This window comes from Branchiostoma belcheri, unplaced genomic scaffold, assembly GCF_001625305.1.
Source record: "Branchiostoma belcheri isolate BF01 breed outbred unplaced genomic scaffold, Haploidv18h27 scaffold113, whole genome shotgun sequence".
Classification (NCBI taxonomy): Eukaryota; Metazoa; Chordata; class Leptocardii; order Amphioxiformes; family Branchiostomatidae; genus Branchiostoma; species Branchiostoma belcheri.
The window spans coordinates 459,024-471,369 of record NW_017802525.1 but is presented as its reverse complement, the minus strand read 5'-3'; the positions used below and the strand labels follow the sequence as shown (position 1 = coordinate 471,369).

Below are 12,346 nucleotides of genomic sequence, written 5' to 3'. Positions count from 1 at the left end.
CTCATCACAGTCAAGCTCTGAGTTCTAACTTTGCTTAGCTATAGGCTACATGTACATGACTGTACGTACTTTGCTTAGCTATAGGCTACATGTACATGACTGTACGTACTTGATAAGTAAGTCCTTCAGTCTCACATGTCCTGTACTGTTCCACTGGTTCCCTGGCCTTACAGACAGGACAGCATGTCCCCTCTCCTCTGGGCTCATACTCATCACAATCTAGCTGAGATCTAACTTTGCTTAGCTATAGGCTACCTGTACATGACTGTACGTACTTGATAGGTGAGTCCTTCAGTTTCACAAGTCCAGGGAGTGTACTGTTCCACTGGTTCCCTGGCCTTACACGCAGGACAGCACGTGCCCTCTCCCCGAGGCTCATACTCATCACAGTCAAGCTCTGAGTTCTAACTTTGCTTCTTAAGCTATAGGCCACAAGACCCCTATGCCTACATGCCCATACATACTTGATAAGTGAGCCCTTCAGTTTCACATGTCCTGTACTGTTCCACTGGTTTCCTGCTTACAGACAGGACAGCAGGTGCCCTCTCCCCGGGGCTCATACTCATCACAGTCCAGCTTCACGGGACACGTCATCTTGGAGCAGACCATGGTGGACTCCTGTGGGGGAGGATAGACCTACAACATCGAAGTGCGTCAGGACAAGGTTGGAAAGAAACACATCACCTCCATGTTCTGTAATAGTACAGTCCAGAACTGGTGCCTAAATGCCTGCATGATTTTCATCCTCTTTCTGCCCGAACCCTAGACTGAGCATAGATAGATGCACCATATGTCAACATCAGCTAAACTTAAATAACAAGTTCCTGGCTCTCACATCCAAGCATGAAACAAATCAAGGACATTAGACTGTAGTGATGTTGCGGGAAGGTAGAGAGTCATTGTGGCCTGCCTGCAATTCACATCGACTCCACTAGGTGTCTTGCATGAATGGCTAGTCTCCAAACAGATGTTATGTAAAAGATTGAAACCTTTTAAACAACATAAAAATTGGTTACAGTGACTCGATATTCTTACAGTACTCGATATTCTAATACAGAACATATTCTATATGCGATGTTCTCTATAGACGACCATCTTGATTTTAGTGTTATTATGTAAATATCAGGCTACTTTCAGAGGGTAACAAAGTTGAGATTTTGTAAGTATACTTTGGTGCAACTTCACAAAACTGCCTAAAATTCAATGAGGAGTTGACTTCTTTTCAGTGGCAGTGGCTGATGAATGTATTGAATAGTCTTACATCTTTAATGAAAAGTGGGGTTTTGACACATCAGACTATCTGACAGACAAAGAGACTTGTAGAGAGGAGACACAAGACATAGTACATAGAAATTACCTTACATGTGCAAGTTGTGCAGGCGTCCACCTTCACAGCATCTCCGTTATCCAGCAGGTCTGAGCGGAACAGGCAGCTTCCCGAGGCAAGGTCAAACACCTTACGCTGGCCTGGGGAAACAGACAGATGAAGAAACGACTGGTTTATTTTTTAGCAGACAACTAGAAAATAATACAATAATTGCAGCTAGTATGGACTTAGGTGGGGTATGATTTACAATATGTTAAAGGCCAATACCACTTGACAATACATAGAAAAAAGTTTACATCATTAATCTTGATGCTTACTTAAAAACAATATAACTAAACGTTGACAACTGTTTATATTTCAAACCTGATTGTCTTCATCAATAATCCAACACCATATGAATATTTAAGTATGATGTTTACATATTGCAGACAATTGAATAGATGAGCAAATATTAAAAGGGGGTGGGATTGAATGGAAATTTAAAGAATGACTGACAAGATAATGACTGACTTTAAAGAATCCTGACAAAAATCCTCCAAAAGAAAGTTGACAAAAAATTGGAAACGTGATAAAGTAATCATGAACTGAGGCATTTCTGGTTTGTCCCTGATAAAAACTTACCCCTGCACTCTGGGCAACATTCACCAGGGGGCGTCCATGCAAGGGTCTCTGGGCAGGACAGAACCGGACACACTGGCTTTTTGCATCGCACGTTTCCGTCCTGAACAGAAAAGTTCATTTTTATGACATCAATTCCATCGTGTTCACTCAAAGTTTAAGCTCAACCAAATCTCGTAGCACTAAATCAAAACCAATTCTTGTAGGTCAACAATTCAGGACAGCACTGGACACATGCTTTTTGCATTGCATGTTTACATCATGAAACAACAGAAAAAATTGTTTTTATGGCACCAATTCCATTATGTTTGCTCGAAGTTTAAGCTTACTCAAAGCTCGTAGCACTAATTCAATTGCATTTCAGTCATTGAAGGCTGCTACTGTATGTTGTGTCTTGCGATAATGACATATTATTAAGTAAACCATTAAATCATTCATTGATTTAATTCAGATTGATTGATTCATTCTTTTTAAAATCTAAAAAAGGAATGAATAAATCAATGAACTAATTAATGGTTTATTTTATTTAAGTCATTAATACAGTATTATCTTACATAATTGCCCAGAAGATGATGACATCAAAATGACACCTCTTGTTAACAGGTGGTTGTGAATGAAGAACTTTGCTATTCTATGTTACCAGGGTACATACTATCTAGTACATGATTGCATAGTTGTGGACTAGTGAGTGAAAACTGACCTAACATTTCTGAATCAGTAAACCGGCTTAACTGTCACAACTGTAAAGAAACTGACAAGTACTAATCAGATGCTTCCTAAGAATATTCTGACTGATCTCTCACTGACGGTTACTGTATTGACAGTTACTGACATTACTACTGGGAATACCTGAAGTGGCAATGTAAGAGTAGACAAATTTCACCCTTTACATGTTATCTTACATACTGTCTGTATAATTGCCCAGTTGCTGCCAGAGTGAAAACCTACCTGACATGTACAGGTGACACACTTGTCTCTCTGGGATGTGAAGGTCTTTCCATCTGGGTATGTTCTGCCCTCAAACAGACATCCTGGAAAAATATACATTTTGGTTAAATGTGGTCACATGCTTGACTAGACTAAATCAATTGTGAAAGATGGAAAGGAGTGAAACATTGAAATACCATCAGCTGTATATCACAATGTCATACGAATTAGACATTACCCTCGTATGTATAGATCTCTTTACAATTACATAATTTAATTTTTTAGAGACAAATAATCCATTCTTTCATGAAGTGTCAGGGTGAAGCATGATGCTTTAAGTAGCTATCTATTATTAGATATTATGTAACTACAATTATAGTCTTCTTTTTCTATTAACTATAATTGCTAACATTTATGAAAACTTACAGCACACACAATTTATTAGGCTGTGTCCTTTCATCACATTAATAAATTTCAGCTTCAGTTCGATTGATTGATTTCAGGAACCTACACCCCCCTTGTGGCAACCTGATCTTGCTACAATGTTTCAAATAAATGTTGCAGAGTCTGACATGTGTTGCCAACCTGTTGGCTTAGAAACATGTGTCACGGCTTCCACACCAGCCTTCTGCTTGTTTCAATAGGCCAGGCGTGGTCAGGAGCTAAATATTGTTGTTTCAGATATAAACACTCTCCCCAAACACTGTCTATAAATTTGCCACATTTCTCACATTCCCTTTATGTGTAAACCTGCTTTTACAGCATTTTTGTACATTAAAAAGCTGTCTAAAGATATCTAAATTGTCATTATACGTTTTGAAACTTTTGAGATTATAAATCAAAGGAACATATGTTAGATGGAATGTGTTAAATGTGTCTGAAGTAGCCGACTAATAGACTAAAATAATGATTGTTTATTACAAACCCTTGCCCGAGGACTTATTGCAACTTGAAGTACAAAAATAATGAAAAAACATTTTAGAAAATATCACAGGCTGAGCACACAATAATTACAATGTAACCATTTAGGTGTGACACATTTTTTGTTCAATAAACTATTAGAAAATTAAACATCTCTATTTCAGTATTGCCAAATGACATTGTGAAAAGAATTATCAAATTGTGGTTTTATCAGTTATTCCATCTTTTGTGCAGTCCAAGCGACAGTGCCCTGTTCTGATCCGTATAATTACACAGTTCTTATTAGCAGCGTGAAAGCGATCGTATCTCCTACGTACCAATTACTTCCTGACAGGGAACAGACCCCCTTTTTGTCCCTTCTGACCTCTAATTTGTGTTGCCGCAATACCGTAAATAACCTTATCTTTTGTCCATCGATTTCCTAAGTTTCATTCTTTGCCTTAGCTCTTAGAACTTCTCAAAGACGACAATGTATCCATAACATGTATACCAGGTATAGATAGCCTGAAAGAATCTAATCCTTACATTACTGGTAAAGTTTTCTTTCGATAAGTTTTTCTAATATTCAAAGGAATCTACAAAATGTACATGAATCCGGAAGTACTTAATTACACTACAAGAGGCAAAGGACAAGGAACAAAGAATTCAACTTACTACAAGCATGACTACAAGCATGTCTGAGTGTCATGCTACAGAGGACACTTCATTTCCAAACCATAAAACAATGAAATTAAGACTTTTACGACGCCACCTTCTAAAAATACACTCAAGTACTAACTTACTGGACAAGGTGACCACGTTTCGGTGATTCCTTATACTATAATTTTTCCCATTGACACAAGCATGAAGAATCCTGTCTATAGTGACCACCTGTCCACATAGACCAGATTCTATCAGTTCTATGAGTGGCCAGTTTTGACTGTAGTTAAAATCTGCGACATTTTTGGTTACAATGACAAGAATGTGATTTCAGCCTGGGGCAAACTCTGTACTATAATCATCTGCTACATTACACCTGATGTTAGTCAGATATAAATCTTACAGCATGGATTGTGGAGCCGCGGCGATAATTTGTGCTAATCTGGTCGATAAGCATGGTGATAATGACTAGTAATTATCTGGTGATAATTCTTTAAGATATAATTCAGATATTTTCAAGTTTTTTTTTATTCATTTATTTGAAAACTTGAGGATAAGGATATTTGCTTAGGTAACACATAATATGTGAAGAGTTTAAAAAAGTTAGGCCTAGCTGATGTTTTGACATAATGTTATAACTGAGAGTTTTGACCTTCTTTTTTGGAGATAGTGGCATAAATGAGTAGTCCTAAGATTTTAATGTATGTAGGTTTTGCGATTTTAGAAATGTGTTTTATTCTAGGTTTACTGTGGGACATTGCGGTAGTCATTTTAAAAAGCCTATTACAATTACTTTTAATTATCATTTAGGATATACCACTTTTAAGTTATTTTGTGACCCATACATTAAAATGTCGGTAGTCCCGGCATTTTTACATTACTAAGAGTGTACTGTAATTATGTACAATAAACTTCACCAGTGACACTTGGGTAAATAGAATAAAAGCCAACAGCACCAAGGGGTCCAAGTCAGTTCAAGTGCCTGTCAGTCCATTATCGGAAAGTGCACTGTTATAAGTGGTTTCTTTACAAAATACCTCAACCACAAATTCTGCTCATACTGTAACCGATATTAATTTGCTATCAATACGCAAGAAAATTGCAAGTGTAGATTGGAATGTTTGTATATTATCCCTTTTCTATAGATGACAACATGGGTTCAGCAAATAATCTTTTGTCAAAATGTCCCTTGATTGCTTGTAAGACATTTTATCTAAAAATTTGTTTTTCTGTCTTCAAATGTTTTATTAGAAGAAGTGAGAAAAAGTTGAACCTTTAAATACTAGTAAGCTGTAACGCTACATAATTGTAACGTTACATGGAACTGCTTTGAATTCATCACCATGATTTGTACTTAGCTGGGAAAGGCATAAAAATGTAATAAAGGTCTTTCATGCAGTATGATAGAGGGTTTCCAATTTTTGTTGTCTCCTTAGCCTCGAATAGGGTACAGAAGCTGGAAAGAGTAGAAATAAATTGGCCAAATAGATAACATGCCAGGGGAGTTGGTCTGCAAAATGAATATTCGCCACCTCGTGCATACTCCTTTAGTTTAGTGGACTAACTCCCTTTGGCACATATTAGTGTCTATTTGGCCAATTTCTACATGTACTCTTTCCAGCCGCTCCCGAAGCTTGCTTGTTCCATGCAACATTGCCCTCAAACAAAAGCAGCTCATTTCTTAATACATGTGTACAAAGCAGACTTACCATACCAGCGTTATTTGTAGTCAAACCCACCTTTACATACAGGACAGCACTGGCCAGGCAGTGTGAGGGGGTTGCTGCAGGGTGTGTAACACTGAACCTGCGATACAGTCACTACTCCCTCCTGAAAATACAAAATATTTGTCATAACTAAAAAAAAAAACATTTTGTCGTTCAATTTTTTTCAGGCTACGGACATAACAGAACATAAAGACATATATCTACCACACAGATCCAAATAAATTCAATTAATTACAATTAATTACAATACAATTTTTAAAGGCAGAAAACATAGACAGCTGACAAGACAGCTTAATTAACTACACTCTGCTGGAAATACAAACAGACATTCATCAAAACATGCATGTATAAAACATTTTTATTATTTAATTTTGTCTTTTGATATATGTTGAGACTAGGACAGAACAAAGCATCCATCAGGATCTATGAAAACATTTTATATCCCAAGACAGCTGAATTATACACATTTTCAGGAAGCCTGTGAAAGAACCAACTGTTCACAAGGACCTATGACAACTACATCTGTAAAATTGTGTACATCTGTAAAATCATGACTGTCCCCCAAATACTTTCATTTTGTTATCGTAAATGCATCTTATGACAATAAGGAGCCTAATGTCAATGGTTTTGCCTCAACTTAAGTCAGTTACCCTTTCCTTCAGTTACCCTTTCCTATTAAACCCTGATCTTTATCCCAGGTTTTTCTTTAGTACATTTTCTTTTTCTTTCAACGCTGCACCGTTTCAGACGACACATAACACTTAAAATTTGTTTGCACCATAAAAATGGCGCTACAACGTTTACACAACAGAACTCTCCACAGTAAAGTACTGTAGGTTTGGCGCCGACTGTCCTTGATAGAAGTGTGTACACATACTTCATAAGCTTTACTTTGGAAACAAGAGTCTGGGTTAGATATGTATGAGATTTATACACACAGAGGGCAATGAACTCTTATCTACTGTTCTCCAAGCAGAGGTTTGAGTTTTGGCTTATTTTTGGCGTGTTTTTAGGCTTTTTTATCAGACGTTCTTTTTTGCACTGGTATCTTTTCTTACACCATCTTTTTCATTAGGGATGGCGTAAGAAAAAAAATACCAGTGCAAAAGCCAGATATAAAAGCCTAAGAACACGCCAAAATTAAGCCAAAACCCAAACCTCTGCTTGGAGAGTATTGTCTACATGCTAGTGGTTAAAATGTCTTCTGTGCAGAAGGGTGGAACACCTTGTTGGTATTTTCAATACAACTCAATTTTGTGTTCAAAACACTCAAACACTTTAATGAGACTTTACAAAATGTGTGTGAGCATTTCTGGTTTGTGATTCATAAATTGTGTCACAATGTGCAGGCAAACAATACTGTGGTAATGGTTCACAGCATTGTGTTAAATCGTTTTACAGCTCAAAGGGTATGCAGAACAATTTTGATGGAGCTTCTGCAATGAATATAGTTTAGCAGGTCTTCATTTCTTTTAAAAAGAAAAAAAACGTAGGAACAGATTGTCTACCAAAACAGACTTTGGAGAGAAAAGAAAATTATTACAAAATACCAAATTTCTCCAAGAAGATAGAAAAACTTTCCCACCCCTAAACATCGTCAAAAAAGTGCTACAAAAACAGAATAGCCAACCTCTTCAAACAACCTCAAACATTTTATCAGTAATGTTGCGAAATCGCGACTTCGAACTTTCGTTCTTTTGTCTTCGCGGGAGGTCTACTGAAGCCCTCTCCTCTACTCTCCAAGCAGAGACTAGTTTAGCGTTCGCGGTTTATTTTTGACGCGTTTTATGCGCTTTTGTCGGGCTTTCTTTTTTAGTATCGGCATCTCTTTTTTTTTTCTGTCTCGAGTTGTACTCACTAAAAGATCTAGTCTCTAACAGACTAACTACGCTGGCTATATATAGGAGAATATTTGTCAGGGGAGTTTGGCCGCCTTGTAGGTTTGACTGGCCACGCAGTTAGGGAAAGAAACTACGAGACCTCCCCGCGGCCGGACTCCCCTTGCCAATTTTACTCTCCTTTTTTTGCCCAATTCGACGATCCGTATTCCCGTAGAAAGGCCTGGTGGAGGCTAAAAAGATCTGCTTGAAGATGACTTTAATATAGCCTGATTAAATCGCTTTACGGTTGCCACCCGCCCAACATGTGGGGAGGGGCCACTAATTTAACTAAAGCCGCGGACGGCAGAGTTTGCGTTACACACACTAAAGACTACTCCTCCCTCCCCCTAGCCTCTACCAGGCTCCGCGGATCGCTGGAAAAATAGTAGAAATTGGCCGAAATAAAGGGATAGTATACCAGAGAAGATCCAGCCGGCCATCTGTCAGGCTATGTGGATCAATTTCTACTCTTTCCAGTCGCTTCTGAAGCCTGTCAGAGGTTTTCCTAACTGGGTCGCAAATTGGAGCTTCTATGGCCGGCTGGATCTTCTCTGGTATACTATCCCTTTATTTCGGCCAATTTCTACTATTTTTCCAGCGATCCGCGGAGCCTGGTAGAGGCTACCCTCCCCCCACCCACCTACAAAAATGCCTCTTATCTTTTCCCCCATCTCTCTGTCTAGGGACAAATTGGAAACTTATCTTGCACTGACACGTCCGGACACAATAATTGCATTACTGAATCGGGAGGAAGGCGGGGTGGGGACGCGATTTGTTTGCCTTTGTCATGGTAACGAAAGGGGGCAGTTATTCGAACTAGCCGCGCATATACAATGACAACTTAGTTTGAGAATGCCATAATGGTAGATTTGTGAAGAAAAACATTACTTTGAATCATAAGCCTAAGAGTTGAGCACTTTTTAAAGTATTTTAGAAGAACATGAAAACTTCGCGATGACAATTCAAGCGCAATGTTACGCACCAAAGGTTGATCTTTATTGTATAGTCAGATAAAACAAGTCGGCTTTTGCAACAGGTGGTTTTAGGTTCAAAATGCGTAATCTTTTTTATCCTTTTCCTTGGTTTTGCATTAAATTTTCACCAGTGGTGTCCCAGACACAAACAAATTCTATGTCCTAGTCCATTTTGTTCCAGAAATTTGTTATGCTACGATACTGGCCAAGCGTTCGACCACCATACTTGTTTCATACTTAAAGCAATGTGCGATCTTCAGAAACTCACGCGCCATGGTTTAGACAAATTACAGTTGCCCCAAATCTAAATTCCTTTAGCTATTTCTATGTTTTTCTTTGTGTTCAAGTTTACTAAAATTTTGTGTCTTATTTTCTGTAACTGTAGCGAATTCTGAAAAGACGACGCGAAAAAGGTAGCGACTCTGTTTCCCTACGGTCACTTCTAGAAAATGGCGACAGAGTCAGTTTCAATTCCCGACTTGACGACGTAAAAAAAGAATCTCCACTTACAAACGAGTACTTAGATCGAGAACGTAACCAATCTTCAACACGCGCGCCCACTTTCAACCAGTTCGATCCCCCAGAGCGAGCCCTTCAACATCTTTTGTTATGGCACTCACAAAATGGCTGTTCGTCTTTCTGCTGAGTACACATGCTCTTGACTTTCGTGGCCGGACTGAGATCTTTCACCGCGTCTCTATGGTTGCGTTTCTGTCAGCAAGGCACTCAGGACCCCATTAGTGAAGAAAACACGCCCGTTTGGGTACAATTGATGCCGGTTTGTTGGTGGAAAATCAGCGTCAAATGTTGGCATAAACAGAACCACCTGCTACGCAAGTGGATCTGTCCGAGCTCTCGTCTGCGAAAAACTCGCAACCAAGAGGTCCCGGGTTCGAACCCTGCCATGCCACCGATCTTGTGCTCTTGGGAAAGGCACTTTTAAGTGCCTTCCCTTCACTTCGCTTAGGTTAAAATGAGTATTGTATTGTCCCCTGTGTTGGTGGCGACATAAAAATAAGCCAATTTGAGTGTTCCCTCACCACGTCTTGTGATTATATGTTGGAATAAAAAAAATGCACCCAAGACATATAACAGTTAGTAATATATTTCTGGTGAACAATCATCTTAAATAAACTTGACAACTACTTGCCGTAAAGACAAAGTACTCTGTTTTGAATACTAGTACTTCAAAATGGCTTTCAACGTGTAAAAATATACTTACACTCGCTTAACCCTAATCTGTATCTGTATAGCCGGAATAACCGCCCCTCGGCGTAACACACTAAAAGTACAACATGTTTCAAAGAACACGTGGGACGAAAACAGCCTTTTTCAAATTCCTCAAACGCACGTGTGACGTCAGAGAAATATTTGCCAACCCCCGACTGTTAGCGTTAGATGATGTTGTCTATATCCTCGATGAAAGGAAAGAGACAGTGAAGACTAAAACGGGAACATTTACAAGTTATGTCAGCTCTCAGTCGCTGAGTGACGGAACCCAGACCCCACACTTGAGCTAAAACAGACATACTTGTCGCCTGTCAATTTATAAGTAGAGTAGTGATGTTGAGTGCTATATATAAAGAGCTGCTACTGTTAATACTGAACGCTGTATTTAGCAGTGAAAGCCATGTAATGGACGTTTTGTCAGCTTTTGAGGCGATGTGAATTGATTAAATGAAACATCTCCTTTGTCAATATAATAAAACATAGTACAAACAGCCAAGTTGCCACTTTTCTCAATACAAACAGTTATACATACTGAAAAGGTTGTACATGGCGTTGCAAGAATTTTATGGAAAGTGTAGCAGGCTTCAAGGCTTCAATTTTTTCGATTAACATGCGTTTTCTAATTGTATATGTTAGTTTTGCAGCTTTTTATATGGTTTGTTAACAGTCACCAAGTCTAAAAGAACAGGCAATGTGAATTGTCAAGTTCAGTTGCTGTTTAGGAGTTCGATAACTATTTCTGGAAAGACTGCAATGTTTTATAGGAAATGTTATCTTAACTTGTTTGCAATTCCTTTTGCCTAAACCAAATCTCCCCCTAGGCTTTCTTTGCGAGAGATAAATGCATATCGCTGCAACACAGTAGCTGGGTACTTTGTATTACGTCTCGGTAACAAGAGGCTTCTCTTAAAGATAGCCTACCGCGGCTGGAGTCTTTCTCTTGTCACTCTTACAACACACCTGGAATTCCCGCCACCCACACAATGGCACGCTGAGTGATGTTTAACAAAAAAACGTCTCGGTTCCTGACTTCCCACGGAGATGTTTTGATGTTTGTTCTGTCATGACCCAAACACCACATCCTAAAATTAGTTGAGTCCCAATTCTCATGTATTCTGTTGTTTGTTCTCATTATCGTTGGTTAATACTTAGAACCTGGACATATAATGTCGTGCAATCGTAGCTTCTACCAGGCTTTGGGAGGCAGCAAAATGTACTCTCTAGCCGACCAACTCCCCAGTTATCTCTCTATTTGGCCAATTTATACTCTTTCCAGCCACCTCCCAAAGCCCAGTAGAGGCTAGTGCAATCGTAGTAGTATGATCGCAAACTGGATGCATTCTTGGGTAGTCGGGCATGTGTCCTACAAAATTCATCTGTCTTGTTACGAAAAAAAAGCTGCCTTGAATTCTTGACGGCAGGTGTTTCTGTCAAAGCCTTCTTAAAAATTCTATAACATCAAAATCGTACGAAATACCTAAGACGGATATGACCGCAACGTACGTTGCTGAAACATTTATCAGTTATGTTTAAAATCAACAAAAGCGTCCGCTACAAACAAAGTGAATACATCTGCGTTATTTCCGAGAGTGGCTAGCTAACCGGGCAAAGTTTTGACAAGCAAACATCACAAGTGTCTGGAACATCGTAGAACGAGAACATAAATCAGTAAAAGTGGCCACTAAGTGTGTGTAACGACTGGTAAGAATTTATTTTCCGGATGCCGAAGTCAGGAAACCGGCGGTACTGAACCGTGGTGGGGAAGGCTTGCCGTTCCAAACATGATACGTTAATTAGCTCTGTGAAAAATAACAGACCCGCCTTGGAACTGTTTACCGTTTGGTACTAAAAATAAATCATGTCAGAACGACAAACAGGCGTGGAGATCTCCGAGAAAGAAAACGTTTGAACCCCAAACAGGTGCATAGTAGAACATGGAACGATCTTGGACTGAATTTAAAGATACAGAGAGTTTTGTATTGTTTTGCATTGCGTTGTATGTGTATATTTCGTACATATTTTGTAAATTTGTTGCTTTGTTATCAATTAATGTTTTGAAAAAAATTAAAAAGGACATGGAACGATATTTTGGCATCTTGCAGA

At 38.9% G+C, this 12,346-nt stretch overlaps 1 protein-coding gene across 1 annotated transcript in view; it reads right to left on the bottom strand.

The window, feature by feature from the left end:
• Nucleotides 1–12,346, bottom strand: part of LOC109462140 (BMP-binding endothelial regulator protein-like) — a 36,943-nt gene that overhangs the window by 6,475 nt on the left and 18,122 nt on the right. The window contains exons 5-9 of the mRNA XM_019758634.1: nt 6,172–6,262; nt 2,894–2,976; nt 1,949–2,048; nt 1,358–1,467; nt 502–636 (exon numbers count right to left, since the gene is read on the bottom strand). Of these exons, the coding sequence (XP_019614193.1) occupies nt 502–636; nt 1,358–1,467; nt 1,949–2,048; nt 2,894–2,976; nt 6,172–6,262 (519 nt within the window). The remainder of the gene's footprint in view (nt 1–501; nt 637–1,357; nt 1,468–1,948; nt 2,049–2,893; nt 2,977–6,171; nt 6,263–12,346) is intronic.